The following is a 21,899-nucleotide window of genomic DNA, read 5'->3' on the forward strand; positions in this document are numbered from 1 at the left end:
GCTAATAGTGTTGATACATCATTTGAGAATATAAAGAGGGCAAACAGAACTGTTTATAAATGTATTGGTTTTGCTGGAAAATGTAACTTGTTCTAAAGCATATTCTCTCAGAAACAACATAAACCTCATTTCATCTGGTGTCATCTGTGGACAAATTTACAAGGCTATAGTTTTGAGTGCCTTAATAGAAGCTTTTGAGCTTTGAGTCTTAATTGTACTTTTCTATCTCTCTATGGGAACCAGTTTGGTGTAATGATTAAGGTGTTGGCCTAGAAATCAGGAGACTGCAAGTTCTAATCCTGCCTTAAGTATGGAAGCAGACTGGGTGACTTTGGATTAGTCACTGTCTCTCAGCCAAACCTTCCTGACAGGATTGTTGTTGTTGGGAAAAAAAGAGGAAGGACTATTATGTATCATTAAATGTCTATAGAGATTCTCAGCCATCTAGGTCATGGTTGTCCCAAAGGTGCTTTTTCAAGAAGCAACTGGACTTTCTGGTTTTTCTTTGAAAATGTTTCGCTTCTCATTCAAGAAGCTTCTTGCATGAGAAGCAAAAGAAGAAGCTTCTTGGATGAGAAGCAAAACATCTTCAAAGAAAAACCAGAAAGTCTAATTGCCTCTTGAAAAAGCACCTTTGGGACAACTGTTATGTATGTTCATCAGCTTGAGTTACTTATGAAATAATAAAGGTATGATAAAAATCAAATACAGCTAGGGTAAGTAATAATGAAATTGTGTTAATTTAGTTTGTGGAGGGATGTGGTGAGGGTGTTTCAATTTTTTTTTCTAAAAGAATTGGTGAAGGGAGATTTTAAGTTAATATTTTCAGCTATCTAAGCTATGTGTTAACAGACACTAATTCCAAAGTTTTTGCCTCATGTTTTCCTGTCTTTTTGAGATCCTTCTGTTCAAGGCTTCAGGTAATCATATTTTCCTATTTCATGTGAGCTGATATTAACTGTGGTTAACCCATATACCAGGGGTCTTCAAACTTGACAGCTTTAAGACTTGTGAACTTCAATTCCCAGAATTCTTCCTTCAATCATGTTAGCTCAGGGATTCTGGGAGTTGAAATCCACATATCTTAAACTTGCCAAGTTTGAAGAGCCTTGCCATAGACTAACATTTTTTCAAAATTCCAATTAGTGTGGAACTAGAATCATTCAAACTTAGGGAGAAAGCTCTTCTATACTTGGGAATAGTCAGAGTGTAAAAATAGGAAGCCATCCTCAGTCTGCCTTAAATTGGCTGAAGATCAGAGGGGAGCAAGTTTTGTGAGCTCTAGTTCGTAAATATTGAAAGTCAATGTCCACAAGCCGTTGGACTACCCTAAATTGGGCGTCCTTAAGGCCATAATCTCCCAGGGCATCCCCCGTAAAACCTAACAGGTGTAATTTCTTCATCAGCTCCCTCTCCCAATGAGAAATATGAGAGTCAGCAAACGCCAGGGAGAGGTAGCTACCAGGAACTGCCAGAAAGAGCACCCGAAACCACCATTTAAAGGTGTTAATCCACACTATACATTCGACTGATCGAGTGCCCAGTTCCAGGTACATCGGAGCAAAACCAACACAAGGAGGAAGACCCAGAAGTTTTCTAAAAAAAGATAGCCTGGGTTCTTTCAATAAAATCCTTGAAGCCCCGTATCCATATAGGAATTCCGTAAAGAATTTGAGCCAAAGTTTTGGCTTTGTAAATACGCAGAGCAGAAGGAATAAACTGGCCTCCTTGGGTATAAAAAAATCTTAAAATCATTTGGTGACAACAGGAAGCCAAGTTCAGCACCTGGGATGGATGTCTAGTCCAAGCACCAGTGTTCTGAAATTGAATACCTAAATACTTAAAATGGAAAAGCTGCTTAACAGCATTACCATTGATAGCCCAGTTATACAATTTCCGGGCTCTAGAGAACACCAATACTTTGGGTTTGTTGTAATTAATAGACAAGTGGTTCTCAGCACAGTAGGACCCGAATGCAGAAAATAATCTTTTCAGACTTGGCCTTGACAATGAAAGGAGGGCTGCATTGTCAGCAAAAAGGAGAAGCGGGATCTTTGTAGTTGACAACTTTGGGGCGTGAGACTCAATACATCCAATGTGAAAGGCCAAGTCAGATAAGAATAAATTAAACAAAAGAGGAGCCAGAACTCAACCCTGCCTTACTCCGTTCTTAATCGGGATAGGATTTGAAAGTTCTCCCTGCAGACCACACCTGACCTGACTAGAGGTGTAGTTGTACAAAGATCTAAATAGGAACAGAAGATGTCTATCGATAGAACTTTTGAGCAGTTTTGACCAGAACAGTCCCCTAGGGACTGAGTCAAACGCTGACTTTAGGACGATAAAAGCAGTAAAAAGTTTGCCACCTGGTATGGTAGTATATTTATCGACCAGGTGCGCTAAGACAAAGCAGTGGTCCAGTGTGGCACAGCCCACTTTAAACCCAATCTGTTCAGCACCAACAATATTGGACTCCTCAACCCAGGTGAGGAGTCTATGTTGGAGATATTTAGCATACAGTTTCCCAATGATGGAGAGCAGGCTTATGGGGCGATTGTTGGCTGGGTTGTTCCTATTTCCTCGTTTAAAAACTGGAACAATAATTGGTAAGCTCCAGGAGGTAGGGATCCTGCCAGAGATATAGATATGCATGAAGAGTCTTGCTAACAGAGGAATCCACCACTCGGGATTGGATTTTAGCAGATCAGGGGGTACAGCATCCGCGCCAGGGGCTTTGCCTGACTTGAGTTTGGAGATAAGCTCGGTAGTCTCAGCATGAGTCATGGGTTGCCAGTCAGGAACTGCAGGAGGCATCTGTGGCCCAAGCATGGTCGAACTTGTTGATGCCTGGAAAATTGCCAAGAGATGGTTTTCCCAATCTCTGTTGGACATACAGCAGAGAGGGAGTTCTTGATGACCCAGCAAGGAGCTGGCAACAATTTGCCAAAATAATCGGGTGTTCTTCTACTGGATGGAGAGGAGAAGTAGATCCCACTTCTCTCTCTCTTTAGCTTTCTTTTTCTTAGCAATTAGTCCTTTATACTCCTGCTTCAAGAGATAGTAGTCCTCTGGTGGGCATTTATCCCCTCGATTACGATAGAGCAGGAAAACCTGATTAACCTGGTTCCTGAACATTCAGACACTCTTTGTCAAACCAAGAATTACTTCTTGAATTATACGGACCACTTGGCCTATGGACGGCTCATAGCTCCCTTTGAACACTATTAATTAGTGATTCAAAGGCCGAGGTTGTCCCTGGGCCACTACTTGTTAGGGCCTGATTGTATAGGCTGAGACACTCCGGAGATGATAAAAAGGAGTGGAACTTTCTTTCAGTATTAGAAGACCATTTGATCCTTCTTGTATATGAGGCCACATAGGGATCTAATATCTGGGGACCCCTAGGGAGATGTATATTTGAGGAAAGCCCAATGATTGTAACCAGGGAGTAGTGGTCGCTCTCTGTAAGGCAGTCCACATAAAAAGCACGGACTGCCTTTCTAAGAAGCTGGGATACCAGCATAAAATCAATAACACTACTTCCACGTGAGGAACTAAAAGTAAACTCACCAGCTAGATCACCTCAGGTACTCCCGTTAAGAATTATCTTATTGTGTTGGGCTGCAAAAGGGGCCAACTGAATGCCAGCAGAATTTGTTAATTCATCCTTAGAATGTCTGGCTGAAATCAGGTGTCCTACGGCCTGGAGGGTTTCTTGGGAGTAAAGTGCCTCAATCGATGGGGGAACTTGGACTCCCAATCAGGCATTAAAGTCGCCCCCTATAAGGATGTACAGCGCTGGGAATTTAGTTTCCATACCAGTAATATAATTCTCCAGCACGCCCCATTGAGCCTTAGAATCAGCTTGCCTCATTGTCAGGGGAAGGTAAACGTTGAACACTAACAGTTTGCTGCGTCCTCTCTTAATTAGGAGCGCCATAGCTAAAGAGCCACAGCGGGGGCAGCTCCACTGTCTCCACTTTCAAAGCAGTAGAGACCAAGCAAGCTAGACCACCCTTAGGCCTTCCTGTCATAGATTGTCTGATGGCGGCCAAGGAAATGACCATAAACCCTGTAAGGGATATCTTATCGCATGCCCAGGTCTCCTGAAGTAGGACCAAATCAAATGAGTGAATAGAGTTGGTGAATTCTGTGGTACCACACTTTCTCCCCCAACCTGCTATGTTCCATGAAAGGCACTTAAGTGGCAGGGTCATCTTCTTAGGAGGCAAAGGCAGGGAAGGAAGGAGGAGAGGCGAGCCTTGTTCATGGGGGCTCTAAGTGCACTCCAGTTCCTACTTGTGGCATTAATTGGTTGCTTAGCTGGCAAGTATTCAGCAGCATCAACAGACAGAGTTTGAAGTAGCCCTGGATCTTCAAATTTACGAATTAGACATTCTGGAGAGAGTGCCAAGGGAGCTTTCATTGGTAAATCAGTATAGACACCCTGGAGTCCAAGGGAATCCTTATGAGGTAGTGAAAGACTCCAGAGCTTGGATTTAACTGCATCCAGACGCTTTATGATTTGGGCCCTTTCTGGTTGTGGAAGCGCACAAAAGGAGTCGAAGAGCTGTGTCTCCTCCTGGTTCCAGAAATTGTCGTGACATAAGTCAGTCTCATAAATAGATGGAATCCCAGAGACACTGACCTGGGGCTTATTTACTAAGGAACCATGGCTGCCCTGGGCTGGTGTCGCTTCCATTTCTTCCCAGCTGATGAAGTCAAGGGAAGCTTCCTGGTAAGATGGTACTCACTGCGGGGGGTTGATTTGACCGGTTGTAGGAGGAACAGTCAGGCTACCATCTGAGAGGACGCCAACTGGAGGTTTTGTGGAAATAAGTGTATAATTAGTATGTAATGTAGTATCTGAGATGGCATTCAAGGTTGGCACATTAAGATGTGCTGCTGAGGATCTTTTGGGGACAATTAATCTGCCACTCACAAATTGTCGATTACTCAAGAGTGGCATTCTAACAAAAAAGACCAGTAGTGGGCTAAATATACTAACTTAAGGCGTCCACCTAGCAGTTGCTAGAATTATTTACAAATATACTGAACTGAAAGGTGTGTTGGATATGTTTGCTGCCTTGAGTTATTTGTAACTCAAGGCAGCAAATGTAAATACAAATAAAAAATACATATACAGAACAGATTGTGCTTTATGAGAAAAAATATGTGTTTTGTGTTGGATATAATTTTAGGGAGTACTAATCCCCAAACTCCGAAGCTCACTTTTGCAAAATGTTTATTTTAGCACAAACTCTCTCACAGAGATAGTATAACTGAAGTTGCACAACTCATTGAGCACTGCAGTGGTATTGGGTTGCTTAGCATTTATTTTCAGGTTTATTTAAGGGTATCATATAATCTTTTATTTTCCACTGTAAGGATACTATTCTTCATGACCTTATGTAACTTAATATGCACCTGGAATCTAACTGAAAGAAAAGTAATTCAGGAATAGTTATTTGATCAGGGAAAAACATGACCTGAAAATCATTAATCCTGCCTTTCTCATCTTCAGGCAGTCTGTAACTGTGTTGCAATATGTAGTTACATGTATCCACTATATAAATAAATATCTTTGCATGGGCATAGGACTGAAGTATATAATGTGTTCATGTAATGGAAGTGATCTTATGGTTCAGACAGATTTCAAAACTGCACTTGGTCTAAAATACTCTTTTGGACGGGGAGAGGAAGAACTATAACATTTTCCTAAGATTGTCTGTTTTCCCCGTCAAAGTATTCCCATCTCTCCACAAAAGTAACAAGTTTGATGAGTGGTGGAATCTAACAAGATATTATTCCCCCAAGTTCCCTGGGAAACTGCAGTTCTCAATGCTTATTGTGAAGTTTTCTGCATAGGCTAGATTTTACCATATTGACTCATCTGGCAGATAATGTAAATATAAAGCTGCTTGTTTTGATTTCGTAGAGAATAATATAAATTTGCAGTACACAGTTTCTTTTTTTAACACAGTGGTGTTGCGGATATTATTTTCTTAACTAATCCTATTGCAGAAACACTTGGAATTAACTAATGCAGGAGTATCAAACTCGTGGCGTCACATTGTTGTCATCACATGATGTATTGTAACTTATTTCCCCTTTGCTAAATTGGGGGTAGACGTGGGCAGCGCGTGACGCATTTGGCCCACAGGCCACGAGTTTGACACTCTTGAACTAATGTATCATTCCCTGCAGAAGTTTTGGATTGTTACCAGTTGAAGGTTTTATACAGGGGTAGAACTTTGGGAAAATATGAAGTAAAATATTAATAAGGATTAATTTATCGAAGTTTGAAGCTTGTGATTCCTAAACGACTGTGGGTTACTTACAAATAAAATAGACCAAACATAAAAATAACAACCAACTGAGGTGTGGAGTAGGACCAATAAGCCAGCCAACACTTACTGCACACTGAAACAAAAAACACACAATTACCCTGTTTATTTTACTGCTGCTGTTTAATGTAATAAAAATATATACATAAAAATAAAAGTGCTAACAGGCTGAATTTTACATACTATTTAAAGTCCAGAATTCTCAAGAGGCTTATCTTTTCTATAGATCTTGGTTGCCCTTTTGTGGATAATTTAATTTTTTCATCATAAATGATGTAATACAATATAAGTGCACACACATTTTTAACTTTTAGGTATCAAATATAAATCAAAACTGAAAAGTTTTGAAGTTGACATTTGTTATAAATAATGTTTTTAGTCTTGGTTGCGTAATTCTCTCTACAGGCATGCTTTTTATTTTAAGAATGGACGAGATAGTTATCAAAAACTTTTACCAATACAAATGGCCATTGCTGTGAGCTGACAACAAATCAACATGCCACAATGGTTTTTGATGGAAAGTATACATTTTTAGCCATAACATTGCTGCTTTGTCTTATCTGACAATTTTTTAAATTCTAGATTTCATCATCCATTAGAACATATAGGCTGCATTTTCATTATATGATAAATCCAAAAACCCAGCAGTTCATTTACTGCTATTTTATTCTCTTCCCCTTCCACCAGTTGCATGCTGCTTTCTGTAACTAAGTTTAATTTTTATCAAAAACTTTAGATTGACTGCTATTACTAATTACAGATTCCATAAACCCCTAAAGCACATGTGATAAGAGATTAAAGTGGCATGCCTGCTGATTAATTAATCTTTCTGTTTTGTGTGTTAGATTTTTCACTCATACTAAGTATTCAAACAATTGATGTATTATCAAATAATATTTGTCAATTTTACTTTGAATTTTTGCTGAAAAAGGTACATTAGAGACATAAAATCACCCACTTGGATAATAAATGGTGACAAAGAAGCATTGAAATAATTTATTAAATTTATTGAATTTGTTAAGGCAGCCCAGCTCCAAGAAATCTCTGGATGGCGTACAGTAAGTACATTGCAGGTAGTAATGCAATGTACCTTGACTTACAACAGTTCATTCAATAAATATTTGAAATTACAATGGCACTGAAAAAAGTGGCAGGAGTGTTTTTCACACTTACTGTTGCAGGATCTCCATGGTCATGTGATCAAAATTCAGACATTTTGCAAATTACTCATATTTATTATAGTTGCAGTGTTCTGGGGACATGTGATCCCCTTTTGGAACCTTCTGTCGAGCAAAATCAATGGGAAAGCCAGATTCATTTACCAGCTCTGTTACTAATTTAACAAGTGCAATGATTTGCTTAACAACTGTGGCAAGAAAGGATGTAAAATGGGTAAAGTTCACTTAATAAATGTCTCACTTAGCAACAGGAATTTTGGGCTCAATTGTGGCCAAAAGTTGAGGACTGCCTGTATTCATGATAAAAACAGTGAGAAGATATACTACATCGAGAACCTGAGGGATACTGTTGCCACATAGGCTCTCCAGAGGCCTAAACTAGCACAGTTTTCATATATATGTATGCAGTACAATGTTTCAACATTAGCAGTAGAGCATCTTGGGGAAAGGTACATAGTGGCTCATGTGTACATGGGTTTCTTCATAAAAATAACAGTTTTTTGTAATAAAACCTACATATCAGTATATTCAAACTAGTGTCTTGGGCATTAATTCAAACACTATGAGGAATTTCACTCAAAAATGTGAGGAACTACATTTGGAAATAAGTCATCAATTCATCTGGATTTGTATAAACTATTACTGAACTATTTAATTGTCTCCTTGGCAGTGTTGAGGTCTGGAGTTAGGCCAATAGTACTGAGAATCTTAAAAGTTGGGTTTAAAGAGATACAAAGGGGGGGGAAAGGAATTATTTAACTGCTTATTCAAATCAGATTCATTGTGCTGGGTCTACGTAGAAGTTTTACCTTACATTTACACTATAGATTGCTAATAAGTAGAGGGTGGCGTTTACTAGGAAAAACAATGCATAAAACGAAGTCATATTAGCCTGAAAAACCATTCACAGCCATTATCCATTCTGAGCATTGAATATTTTCTATTTTTGAGCACAACATTGAGGTATTTGACCAGAATAGGGGCAGAAAAATTATTAAGAAAAATATCAAGATTCAGCTAAACCCTAGAAGCTGTCCAGATGTCACATGATTTGCCTAAGAGCCAACAAATGTTGAGTTTAAGAAAAAAAACTCTCTGAAATGAATGTGATCTCTGCTGACATTTCCCATGGGTTGCATTTCCTTTCTCCTCCTTGCTTAAACAACCTCTAACGAAAACTGACAAAAATATAGCAATTAGCAGTGATATAACTGTGGGACATTGCAACTGGTGAATCCAAAAATATGATCACATGACCATGGGAATTATACTTTGACAACAGGTCCGTTATAAGTTCAGTCGTTACCTGTATAGCTCTGAGAGGTTCTAGTGAACTTCCATGAAAATACAAACTCTATCCAACCTTACTTAACTTTTAAAACAGCCACTCTCCTTGAACTTAAAAATAGTAACACTGTTCTACCCCCCACACCTTAAAATACTAAATGACCCAGTCTCTTGGAAAATATTATTTGAATGGGTATCACTGCATCTTTTCAGTATTTCCTTAAAGAGACTGACTTTTCTTGCATTTGCAAAGTTACTCTATATTCCTAGAAAAATAAATATTTGAATTAAATATCAAAATTTCATATAATACAAAACATACTATACAACAAAACTGACTGAAATCTTAAAAGATAAAATTTATGCTAATTGCTTTATATCACAAAACATAATCCAACATTTTCTTTCAACTAATACTTTTGAATAATCTCTTACAAGCTTCTTTGAGATTTCTGCAGATTTATTAGCAGAACATGTTCTTTTTGATACAGCTGCCATAGCAATGAATAAGTTAAGGTTATATTAATTCAGAGAACCATATGCGATATAATGGAAAAAATGACTGTGTAGTGTTGATTCAACTATACAGATAAATTAATATCTCTAATAAATTACAGATAACAGATAAATCGGAGTTGGAAGGGACCTTATAGGTCATCCAGTCCAACCTACCCGCCCAAGCGGGAGACCCTACACCATTTCTGACAAATGGCAGTCCAATCTCTTCTTGAAGGTCTCAAGTGATGGCATGCCCACAACTTTCGAGGGCAAGCTGTTCCGTTAAGGAACATACCTTCCATTAGGAAGCATACTCAATATGGAAAGGAATAATTTTTTCATTGTTGATAGAGCATTAAGAGTAAATGCTCTTCTCTGAGTAGTGGAGGAAATGTTGCGGGTCAGGTTCACTCTGAAATGAAGTTTTGGAAGTTCTAAGGAGGAAGATGTAATGGAAATATGGTGTAGGAAAGAGAAAATGACTCAAAAGTATTTGCCAATCTATAGAAATTGGCTATATTAGTGCCAGAATGAAATGGAAAAGTGTGATTGTAACAGGAAAACAGAATGAGAGACTGATTTTGGAACAGTTCACTAATTGCTCATATGCAAGTTCCAAGCCAGGCTAAAGCAGAACAAAGCCAATTTACCTTCCACAATATGCTCTTCAGGGATTCTCCATCATTTTCAAGGAGAATATCAGGAGTTACTTTGCAGTCCTGAACTTCATTAATAGGGAACCCGATTGCCCCCTTTATCTTAAATATGAACTGTTTTGCTTGCCCACCTATACTTTTAGGGAAGATAGTGATAAAGGTTTGAAGGAGAAATGAAACTGAAGAAAGAAAAATGTGGCAAAAAATGCTATCTTAAAAAGAGCTGAATATTTTTCATTGGTAACTATTTCAGAACGACAGCAAGGAAACATAAATGAAAAAAGAGTAATTTTATTCTTCACTCAAGTGATATTATTTTATTCTTAAAACAGACCTATGAAATGAATCAATCTAAAAAATGATAGACTCATATGATCACTTTTTCAGGTCAAGAATGTTGACACTGTGGAATAAATCTTTCTATTCCATTTGGAAACAAAAAAAATGCTTTGATACTATAATATTAATTTTATCTAATTATCTTATGTAGTCAGCAATAATTCTCAGAGCTTCAAGATGTTGACCATCCCACCTCTCAATTCTGGGAATGTAATTTAAAATATCTGTAAGGCACCATATTGGAGAAGATTGCTCCAAAAATATTTTAAATCTGGTTGCTAGAGATCAACTTGTCAATTGCATACTATCTCATTGATCTCATTGATGCAAAGAAGCTTTCATGCTGATTTAATTGGCCATTAGGGGGTTCTCTTTGGTACACTGAAAGCAGCTTGACATAAAATAATTGGAAGCTATAGAGAATTGGCTGAAATTGACCCTTTGTTAGTCTCTGTGGACAGAAAGAATATTTTTAAACTTAGGAAGATAGACAAGTGTGTAAAGAAAGTTCTACATGGTGTGACTTAAATACAATATATGACATTTCAAATTTTCTAATAATAACATCTCAAAGAATAAAACTAGACCATATTTTATTATTTTAGTAAAAATAAAAATAACAGAGCTGAGCTGGTCTTGTAAAGGAGATGCTATTCGATTATTATAGATCACAAATCCGAACAGAAATATCATGAAAAAAACCAATTCAAGGAATATTGTGTCATACTGGTTTTAAGAGTACCGCAAACAGAATTACAATATAGGGTTTCTTAGTGATTTGTCTTGTTGCTTTTCTGAGGACATTTGGTTTTTCTTTATGTTAAACTTTCTGCAGCCATTTAGTTTTGTTGGGATTGAGCCTGTTTCTTCCTATCCAAGTCCACACAATCTCCAGGAAGTGGGCCATGATCTCAGCATCATCATTGGTTGGTCTAGGCTTGAGTTCCTTTGTTGGGTATCATCTGCATGCTCATAACCTCATCCAGCAGCTCCATATAAAGGTTAAATGAAGTGAGACCATTAAGCCCTATAGTAGCCCATAAATCAGGGGTCCCCAGTCCCCAGTTCATGCCAGTAACTGGGCCATGCAAACAAGCAAAGCCCCATCTGCAGGATGTAGGCAGCATGTGAAATCACGCACCCACCGGTCTGTGGAAAAATCTCTCTCCATGGAACTGGTCTCCCTTTCTTGACCATCAGCACACCCTTCTGTGTCTGCAGCCGCCACTCCCTGTCCAGCCACATTTGTTTTGTGGCAGCCACTTACTCACTCACTGGCCTGTTTGCAAGGCACCCAAGACTTGTAACTTGCTGCTGGCTCATTGACTTTGTTGGAAACAGGCAAGAAGTCACAAAGAGCTCCTCACTTAACAGTGGTGTTTGCTCCTCACTTAACAGTGGGGATTACCACCGGTAGGCAATGCAATCATATGGTGTTGTGATTTATGACCGCATTATTTAATGATGTAAATTCTGATCCCAATTATTGGTATTAAGCACAACGTTTAAAAATTACATTCACAATTTCCAATATAAATTTTGTTCCCAAATTTTAAAGTAGAGTTCTTCCATAAAATGAAATATTCATGGGCCTCAAAATCCAATATGTGATTCAACAAGGCTGGAATATGCCTAGCTGCTTGTAATCCTGGAAACAAAGCACACATTGTACTATATGTTAATATGTCAACCCAACAGTTCCCATAACCTAAATGTAAATAAAATTTTCCAGCAAGGTTCACAAAGCCTGATACTCTGCTAAATTATTCCAATTAGATATAGTCAATAAAATATTCCACTATATTTTTGAAAACCTGGTAAATTAACCCATCCCTTCAAAATAAACTCACTTTAGTTAATGAAATGCTAGGTGTCTATTTTTCTTTATAATTTCTTCAAAAATTTATTTGTCTGAACAAAAATATTTGGGATTAACAGTTGAATATCTCTCAATGCATAAATCAATCATGAACTAATATTTATTTTATAACAAATAAAACGGGGATGAGAAGGAGGCCCAAACCCTGTGAGGATCTGGTAGGGGGCAAAAAGTTCTGTGGAGTCCCAGTGAGGGAAAAGACCTGCAGGGACACATGGGATATGTGTGTGGAAGCAGACCTAAAGATTATGAGGATCCCAAGAGGCAGAAAATGGAGCATGGGGTGTCTCAGGGTATGGGGTAAGACTTGGGTCTAGGGGCAGGTGGACTTCAATCTGTGCTAGATCTCTCAGGGCCTTCTTCACTCCTGAGGGACCCATGCTTTGCTTAATGACTACATTAGGGAGAGCATGGGTGGGGCCATAATGGGCAGACTGAATTATGGTCATAGGTCAAAGACTACCTGTATGTTAGCACAGAAACTTATTTAAACTTAAAATTGAGGTGTAGGTTGTATTGATTTTCCCCCACCCACCACGTTTTCTCAATGCCCTAAGAGCTGTATTTCATCAAGCCTGCTAAGCTTGATTATTTGGTTGGAACAGTCTACCAGTTTTGGAGAAATTGTGAGGACGAAATTGTGAAGAAATAGTCCACAAACATAGTGACTGCATTTGTATCAATGGCAGACATAGAGCCTATAGTAATCAGTCCATCATGCATGGCAATTGCTATAGTAGCAACACAACTCCCTTCTGAGTTCCTATTCTGGACAGTTCTTCCAGAAAGCCTTCTGGAATTAATGGTAGCAGCAGGGAGGAAGGCAGCATCAGTTTTAGATTAGGTTAGGAACTGCTTGGCCATTTATTTCTCTGCATCCCATCAAAGCACTAAAAGTTACCAGGCTGCCCAGAGGAGCAGAGAAATAATGCAGCTTGTCCATCAGACAGTTGGTACCACATTTATTTATTTATGAATTTTATAAATGCCTTGGTATCAAGGACTGCAATAAAAGTAAAACATTACCTTTTTTTAATGTACTACCACAGCAGACCTTACATGAAAAAGTTTTCCCATTCAGGCTGTTCCATGCTCTACAGTAATGATTGACCTATGAAATCAGAGGATAGCAAAAATGATAGTAAGAAGAATATTTAATGGACATCAATGAATTACATAATCAGAAAACAATATACAGGTTTCTTTTGTAGCATAGTATATAACTTTGCATATAAAATAGAATGATTATACGCAAAAGTAAATTTTAAGAAATCATATATTTTGGAAGGGGGGGCTATTTTGTCCAATGCTATTCTCAGTGCAGGAATCCTAATTAAAATATCCCTCACAGGTAAGTTATCTATCATCTACAGATTTAATTAAAAAAGAATCTGCTACTTTTCTAGGTACTTTGATCATTTGACGCAATCTTTAGATTAATTTATCTCAGCAAAAGATAAAAGTTGAGTATCTGTTTTACTGATAGATAAATGCCAGAGCAGTCATGACATTTGAATCTATAGCAATGCCTAATTTGGTAATGAAGAAAAAGAGTTTGTTAAATAAATCCTATGGGGTAGAGGTAAGAAACTGAAAACAAGACACCATGTGAAGTTTATAAAACAACGTAACACCGGAAATACAAAAAACGAAGGTTCCGCATATAACATAAATGAAGATTATTGAATATGATAATCCTGCTAAAAAGTGAAAAAACAGGAAAAAGCCTCATTAATACAGAAGTAAACCTCCCAAGGACATGTGTGCTATCTGAAGAAAGAGGTCTGACAAAGAAATATACAGTTGTTAATTATCATGAAGAGAATTATCCAAATGGACAAACTCTGGAACAGCCAATGATTTGCAGAACATCATAAAATCCAGTGCCATCTGAGATGAATAAGATAATGAAGACAAATAGTGCAGGAGTTTACAACACTAGAACAGAACAAAGCAACCAGAATTAAAAGATCCTTCAAGGAAGCATAGGGTGCAGCCTATAGGTTTACATCAAATATTTCTAGGGTTAAAAATAATTGTACTTATGAAAATACTAAAAGAATTTTAAATTTAATGGAACAAGACTAGAAGATGGTTCAAAAACGTCAAAGGAAGAAAGGATGAGAGGCCAACAAATATATCATATTCCAACAACAACTTTGTGAAGAAGTAGACAAAATAATCATCAGATCCAAATCCAAAATGAAGTTAATCAACAAAAAAACAAACTTGAAAACATTCTACATTCTACAATTAAATCTGTATCTTTGTACATTGCTGGTTGGATGGATAAATGCATAGATGGAAAATGCTTTAATTTTCTATAGAATATGATATGATTTTTCTTCAAGAAATTTGGTTGATGGAAAATAATCTGATAGTATTTATTGATTATAAGTGTTTTTATAAATGAGTCAAAGGGGCCAAAACATGGAGTGAGTTAAAGGGAGCTTAATAAACCTAATCATGGTACATCTTGATATAAGAAGAAATATTATTTTATATTTGTGTATATCCATATTGCCTTCCTTGATCCCATTAGTGCATTGTTTTGATACTATAAAGAGACCAAAGAGTTGCCATTTACTACTTGGCTTTGACTTAATGAGGATATGTGGAAATAACATAGCGCAAGAAAATCATGATATAGAAGGCATTATAAAGAATTAGAAACAATTAAAATGGACATCTTCCTTGGCCAAAGTTGTAAATCATAACTATACAATCCAAACTGTTTTCTCTATTTTTGTGTTGTTGTCCCCAGTTAAAAAACAGACTGGACTCCTTAAGAGATCTTTATGCAGCTTAATGAAAACCAATCAAATGACAAACTGTTAAAACACACACATCTCTTATACAAAGTGTGCCATAAAAGCAGCTAGCAGAGAAGTCATGGGCAACTTTATCCTTATATCGAGGAAGAAGGAGGGTAATGGTCGACACATGCAGAGAAGGGTGAGAAGCAAGTGCTTAGGGTTCTTGCGACTAAGGGAGGGATGCATATAAATCACAAATATTACGTACAGCCTACAAATATCAAATAGCGGAGCAAATAGAGAATGATAGGGATAAAAAAAGTAATTATCCTTAAGCCAGATGCTACCCTGCAAAAAGCAGCTGATTGATTTACAAAAGACTGAATGGCTCCCATCCAGCAGAGACTGAGTGAATTTTATTTAATATTCAGTCAATCCACAGTCAACATTGGATAAAATGAGGCCCTTTCTGCACATTTTCCTGGTTTTCCAAAATGTGGATTTCATTCAGAGGAGACCCTAATCTACCCTGGTCCAGTGAATACTGTCAATTTTAAAAAAACAAATGTGACAACCCAATTTCAGATAACCTCAAGGACATCTTTCCAATCCTGCCTCTGAGAGAGGATTGTCCAGGTAACCAATCTCTGCTATCTACACCAAGACAACGCACATTTCCTTGAAGGAAACTTGATTAACTCTTTCAGTGCCCAGTCAGGTTTTGGTGGCAAAACGCAAAGCAGCCAAACCATTAACTGATTTTGTTTTACCAACTACCCAAGGCAATTGTAATTGTTTTGAGAAAGAAGTCGCTGGCATCTCTCCCCTTTCTCCTACCTTATTGAAACATAAACATGAAGATTATCAACACAAAGTCCCCTGGAGCAGATCTAAACCTCTCTACCCTAGCTCGTTAAAACAGTACCACACTTGGAAACTCCAAAGAACAAAAAGTGAAATTCTATTGACAGACAAGAGGAAGGTTTTAATTGTCTAAAACCCTGGGAACTACAATGACAGCTGGATGGCAAGTCACACCAGGAATATGAGATGACTGTTTGCAGACAAACACATCCAATAACTGGTATGCTTTCCAGGTCTCCAGACAAACCTGAGCTCCAGGAATTAGAGGGAATTATGTCAAAGGTAGTTTCTCGGATAGGAAGAAGATCACCACACAGAACTGAGACAACCCTTCTGGCCATTTATATAGACAACTATACAAAACAACTATTTGCTAATGTTCATCTTCTGGTCTGCAGGTCATCTTGCAACCTACCTGGCCCCATACAATAGCAAGAGAGCAGCAAAGGCACTCCAAATTTCAAACAGTGTGCCATTCTAGATACTGAAGGGATTTTGAAACTCATCTTACCTACAGAATGACTCCATGAGACACAGCATTCAACCACATGCCTTAGCACATTGCCAGCGATCCCTTCTGACAATAAGCACGGAAGCTTCATCCAGCTATTCACTTGTCATATAACCAGATGGAAAAATCAAACATCAGATATAATTCTGTTCTTCAAGTTTGACATACCACTCTAAAAGACATGGTTGACTACTGGTGATGAAGATGCTAGGTTTTAGATCCTGGTCTATGTATGTAAAGTCATGATAGAAGAGCAGGCCTCAGGAGGATTGTGTGTACTTGCTAAGGCAGAGTTGGGCTGGCAAGGGCAGGATTTTTTTTTTCCAGTGAAGACCCATTCTATTTTCTTGTTATTCAATTCAAATCTGAAGTTATGCTGCTAAATTTATACTTATTCTCATATTCGTCTTGAAATTTCTTCCCCAACATGAGGGTGCAATTAGAAAAGACAGTCCTAGAGGTAAATGTAAAACATCTTCAGTCTTATTTTGGAACATCATATCCAGTATGCTGAAGGAGCAAAAGCTTCTCCTTAATATCTCCATCTCAGCTTCAGTTTTGGAGGATGTTTATATTTATGTTTACATTAATTTATTTGACAACTCAAAGTTGTATCAGCCAGCAAAAATGGATATTAAATTTCTGACCCCTGATAACTTCTCTCCTTGGCCACAAGTGTCAGTGACAGAAATTAAATGCATTATTCAGTCACTGAAATAAGGCTGAAGATTTCCTAGTTTGGTACAGAAGACGTAATGTTTTGTACTTTAATACTTATGTGTCCAAATTCTACTTTAATTTTGCATTATTTTATGTCACTCTGTTATGTTTATTATATCTTACCCTTCATCTCATTTTATTGTAACCTATTCTGGCTGACGCCCATTGTTTTGATGTGGTCAATTGACTAATCATAAAGTTATACTGCTACTGCTAAGCAAATCGTAGACGGAGCTCTACCAGTTGACTAGAGGATTTTACTTTGTGCAACTTTTCAGGCTTTGGCTGAAAAGCAGAGGGAACCATATCGCTGATTGCTACTTCCTACCTAAATGAATAGTCATGTTAGGCATTCAGATCTAGAGATAATTCATAGAGTTGCCAATACACCTTCTGAATTATAGGAAGATAATATATTTTCTAATAATTTATTTTTATTTGATTTGCAGGAAAGTTTTGAAGATGCCTTTGAACACATCCCAGTGTAAGTATCCTTTATTACCTCTTTTTTTTCAAGCAGAGATTAATGAAAACAACCAAAAGTGAAAAATACTATCTAATTAACTATATTGCTACCTTTTCTATTCTTCCTGCTTCATTTCATACCAGTTCCGTTTCATCTTAGAGCAGAGAGTCAGAATTCACTCTATGCTCAGCAGTAAACCTCAGTTTTCTAGTTGTATTCAGGGATTTCCACATAGAAGAAACTCTTACATACAATACAGCTGGATATTTTGCTTTATTGAGGATGAGATAGAAATCCTACTTATGTAGAAGATCAGTTTCTATAGAGCATAGAAATTAAGCCGAATATATAATGACTGCTCTGGGTTTTAGTTCCTATGTTTTTTTACTCCAGAATTTTTGAGTGAATTGAAATTTGTTGATTTCTTGTTCTCAAGATTGATGGTCATTTGCTTATATAATGCCTCTGTTTGGTCTGAGAATCACATATTCCTGCACCATCGACTTTAGCAGTTACATGGTGAAATATAGTGTTATAGATCGGGAAATGAGAGGCTAGACCAGAGCATTAACAAGGAATGGCTTTATTCAATGGAATAAAGGGCTGTCGCGTCTGCATACTAACAAGCAGACATGCTCAGCGAACAGCAGCTGGCTCGACCTAGCAGCCGGCTTTTATAGCCGGCTGTTGAAGGGAGCCAGCCAATGGGAGCTGTAAACGCCCCCGTAGTATAGACGGACTTGGTTGGGAACTTTGGTCAGTTCCAAGGACATAACACCCCTTCCCCCCAGATGCGAACATGAATAGTCTTTTAAATATGCAGGCGGTCTGTGCGGGCGCCCGGACCGGCACAGTTCTGGTGAGTCACTGAGTGGCACAGAGTTCAGAGAATCAGGATTGGTGGGTGCTGGAGAGCGGGGTTGCTCTGGGACCAGCTCTGGTGTCTGTGAATAGTCTCTGCCACCGGGTTGGCTTGTAGTATAGTCATTGTCCAACAACCCGGTGGCATCACTGGTCGGCAAAGCTGATGACTCTGGCGGACGGTCCCGGTCTACCGTCCGTTCCTCTCGCTCGGCCGGTGGTGACAGGCCCCTCAGATGGTCCTCGATCGGATTCTGGTGTGGTGACTGGAGATCTACCGGAGTCCATGGTTCAGCATTGGCATGACCACTCTGGCGCTTCCTTATCTGATCCAGATGTCTCCGCCAAACTCGCCCGTCCTCCAGTTGAACTTGGTACGATCTCGGACCGGTGATGGCCACGACTCTCCCGGGTACCCATAGCGGATCGCCGGCGTAGTTCCTGACAAACACTGGGTCCTGCAACACAAAATCTCTGACCCTGCCGTCAGACCCGATAGGAGTGTCAGGGCAATAATGGGGATGCAGCCTGTCTAGCACTGTTCTCAGGCGTCTGCCCATTAGTAGCTCAGCGGGAGACTTGTTTGTAACCATACAGGGGGTCGTGTGTTGGCTCAAGAGAAAGCGGGAGAGCCTAGAGTGCCAGTCCTCTTGATTGAATCTGGCCAACGCCTCCTTTGTTGACCTAACGGCTCTCTCTGCCAACCCGTTGCTGGCAGGATGAAAGGGGGCTGTTAAGATGTGCCGGATGCCCAGGTTGGTGACATACCAGCTGAATTCTGTAGACGTAAATTGGGGGCCATTGTCCGAGACTAGAGTGTCAGGCAGCCCGTGTGTTACAAATAAACGGGTCAGGGCTTGGGCAACTGCCCGGGTGGTGGTCGTGGGTAGTAGGGCCACATCGATCCACTTGGAATACGAGTCCACGACCACCAAGAAGGTCTTGCCATGCATTGGCCCGGCCAAGTCAATGTGCAGCCGAGACCACGGTGCATTGGCACTCTCCCACTTGGTTGGGGTGGTGATTGGCGGTGCTGGCCTGGATTCCTGACAGGGTCGGCAAGAGCTTACCCATTTGGCGATCTCGTCGTCCATGCCTGGCCACCAGACGTAACTCCGAGCCAACGCCTTCATCCGGACGATGCCTTGGTGACCCTCGTGCAGCGCCTTCGGGACAGGTGTGCGCAGGGAGATTGGGATGACGACTCTGGTTCCCCACAACAGGCAGCCCTGTAAACTAGAAAGCTCTTGCTGGCGGGTTTTAAATGGTGTGAATTCAGTTGTGAAATTAGTGACCGGCCACCCCCTCCGCACCCAGTCCAGAACCTGGGCGATTGTTTTGTCTTTTTTGGAGTGAAAGGCGATGTCGCCTGAGGTGACAGGTAGGTTGAGCTCGCTGACATCGAAGATGGCATGGACCGGAGCCGGGTCCTCCACAGGGGTTGGCAGTGGGCAGCGGCTGAGGGCGTCGGCGTGGCTTAGGTTTTTTCCCGGGCGGTGAACGAGTTTGTACGAGTAGGCCGCCAGGAACAAGGTCCACCTTGTCATCCTGGGTGACAAGACTTGGGGTGTTTGTTTGTCCCCCGACAGTAGCCCCAGAAGCGGCTTGTGGTCTGTGATGAGTTCGAATTTGTGACCAAAAAGAAATTCGTGGAATTTTTTTACCGCAGCAACTGCGGCTAGGGCCTCTTTATCAATTTGGCTGTAATTACGCTCGGTTGGTGAAAAGGTTCTGGAAAAGAAAGCGATTGGTGCCTCGGAGCCGTTGGGGAGTCTGTGGCTTAAGACAGCCCCAATCCCAAAGGGGGATGCGTCTGCTGCTAAGACTAAAGGGAGGCGCTGGTCGAATTGGATTAGGACAGCGTCTGAGGTGAGCAGCGATTTGACTGCTTTAAAGGCATAATCCTCTTTGGGTCCCCAATGCCACGGTGCATTTTTGTCTAGAAGTCTGTGTAACGGTTCGGCTACTGACGCTTTGTGGGGTAGGAACGAAGCGTAGAAATTTAATAAGCCTAGGAAAGCCTGTAATTCAGACTTTGTGGAAGGCGTGGGTGCCTCGTGAATTGCTTTGACTTTAGATTCCACCGGGTGGATGCCAGAGGCGTCTATTCTATACCCAAGAAAGTCCACCTGTTTAGTGGCGATGGCACACTTCTCCCTTTTTAGCTTGAGGCCATGCTGTCTGAACTTGTCTAAAACCGCTCTGACTCTTTGGAAAAGTTGGGGTCTGTCCCTGGCTGAGACCAATATGTCATCAAAATAAGGAACGACGCCAGGGAGGCCTTGGAGTATTCGTTCCATTAATGACTGAAAAATGCCTGGGGCAACACTAACGCCAAATTGGAGACGCCGGCACCTAAATGCCCCTCTGTGAGTGACAATAGTTTGTAAATCGGCCGTTTGACTGTCAACAGGAAATTGCTGATAAGCCTGTGACATATCCAATTTGGCGAAAATGGTGCCAGGCTCAAATGTGTGGAGTAAGTGCTGGATTACCGGGACTGGGTAAGCGCTAACCTGTAGGTAGCGGTTAATTGTGGTCTTATAATCAGAACAAATTCTTAAACTGCCATCCTTTTTAAGGGGTGTGACAATTGGGGTCTCCCACTTAGCAAAATCCGTGGGCTCAATCACCCCCTGTTTGAGTAATTTGTCCAGTTCCGCGTCCAGTTTAGGGCGTAGCGCAAATGGTACTCTATGCGGTTTTAAACGGACGGGAACTGCTTGGGGGTCCACTGAAAAAGAAATGGGTGTGCCACTGTAACAGCCTAATTCGTTGCTGAACACATCAGCGTAGTCTGCAAATAGGGAGTCAATATCGGGAGTTGAGAGAGCATGGACTCCTGTTAAGCTAAGACCGAGATAGGGGAACCAATCCAACCCCAACAGGCTAGGGAGGGCACCGTCAACAACCACTAAAGGCAGATGGCCTTTAAAGGATTTGAATTTAACGAGGAACTTGCCTTTTCCGAATACTGGAATATTCTTTCCTTGATAGTCCCTCAAGGTGAGGTGGCTCTTCTGGAGTTGGCTCCTAGACAGGCTGGGCCGGATTTTCTTAAGAGTGTTCCATGAGATGATCGAGAGTGCTGACCCGGTATCGACTTCCATGAGACAAGGTTTACCTTCTAAATGAATAGAAAGTGTGATTTTATTTGGTGTCAGGAAAGTGTGGTTAGCTTGATAGCAAGTATAACAGTTTTCTACTTGCCTTGGTGGCTCCGGTGGAGAGTAAGAGGATGAAGACCTCTGTGGTGCCACGTGTGCCGCCTGGCAGGCTCTGGCGATGTGACCTTTTTTGCTGCAGTTGTTGCAGGTAGCGTTTCTGAACTTGCAAGACGTCCGGGCATGGGGACCCCCGCAGGACAGGCATAACAGGATGTGCTTTGGTGCGTTGCTGTTCCCTCGCCTTGCCCCTACCTGTGATTGCCTCAAGGGTTTGAGACAATGAACATCTGAGTGTTCAGTAGGGTCTTCTTCACTCACCGCTTCCTCGGAGTGAACAGTGGCAGAACTGGGCTTGGGGGTGGTCCCTTGG

General features: G+C 40.2%; 1 protein-coding gene across 1 annotated transcript in view; it reads left to right on the forward strand.

Moving 5' to 3' along the window:
* Positions 1–21,899, forward strand: part of TTC39B (tetratricopeptide repeat domain 39B) — a 69,738-nt gene that overhangs the window by 2,770 nt on the left and 45,069 nt on the right. The window contains exon 2 of the mRNA XM_087926600.1: positions 17,485–17,519. Coding sequence (XP_087782726.1) covers positions 17,485–17,519 — 35 coding nt within the window. The remainder of the gene's footprint in view (positions 1–17,484; positions 17,520–21,899) is intronic.

The sequence above is a fragment of the Pseudonaja textilis genome, chromosome 2 (assembly GCF_049901715.1).
Source record: "Pseudonaja textilis isolate UNSWEBS1 chromosome 2, rPseTex1.2, whole genome shotgun sequence".
Lineage (NCBI taxonomy): Eukaryota > Metazoa > Chordata > Lepidosauria > Squamata > Elapidae > Pseudonaja > Pseudonaja textilis.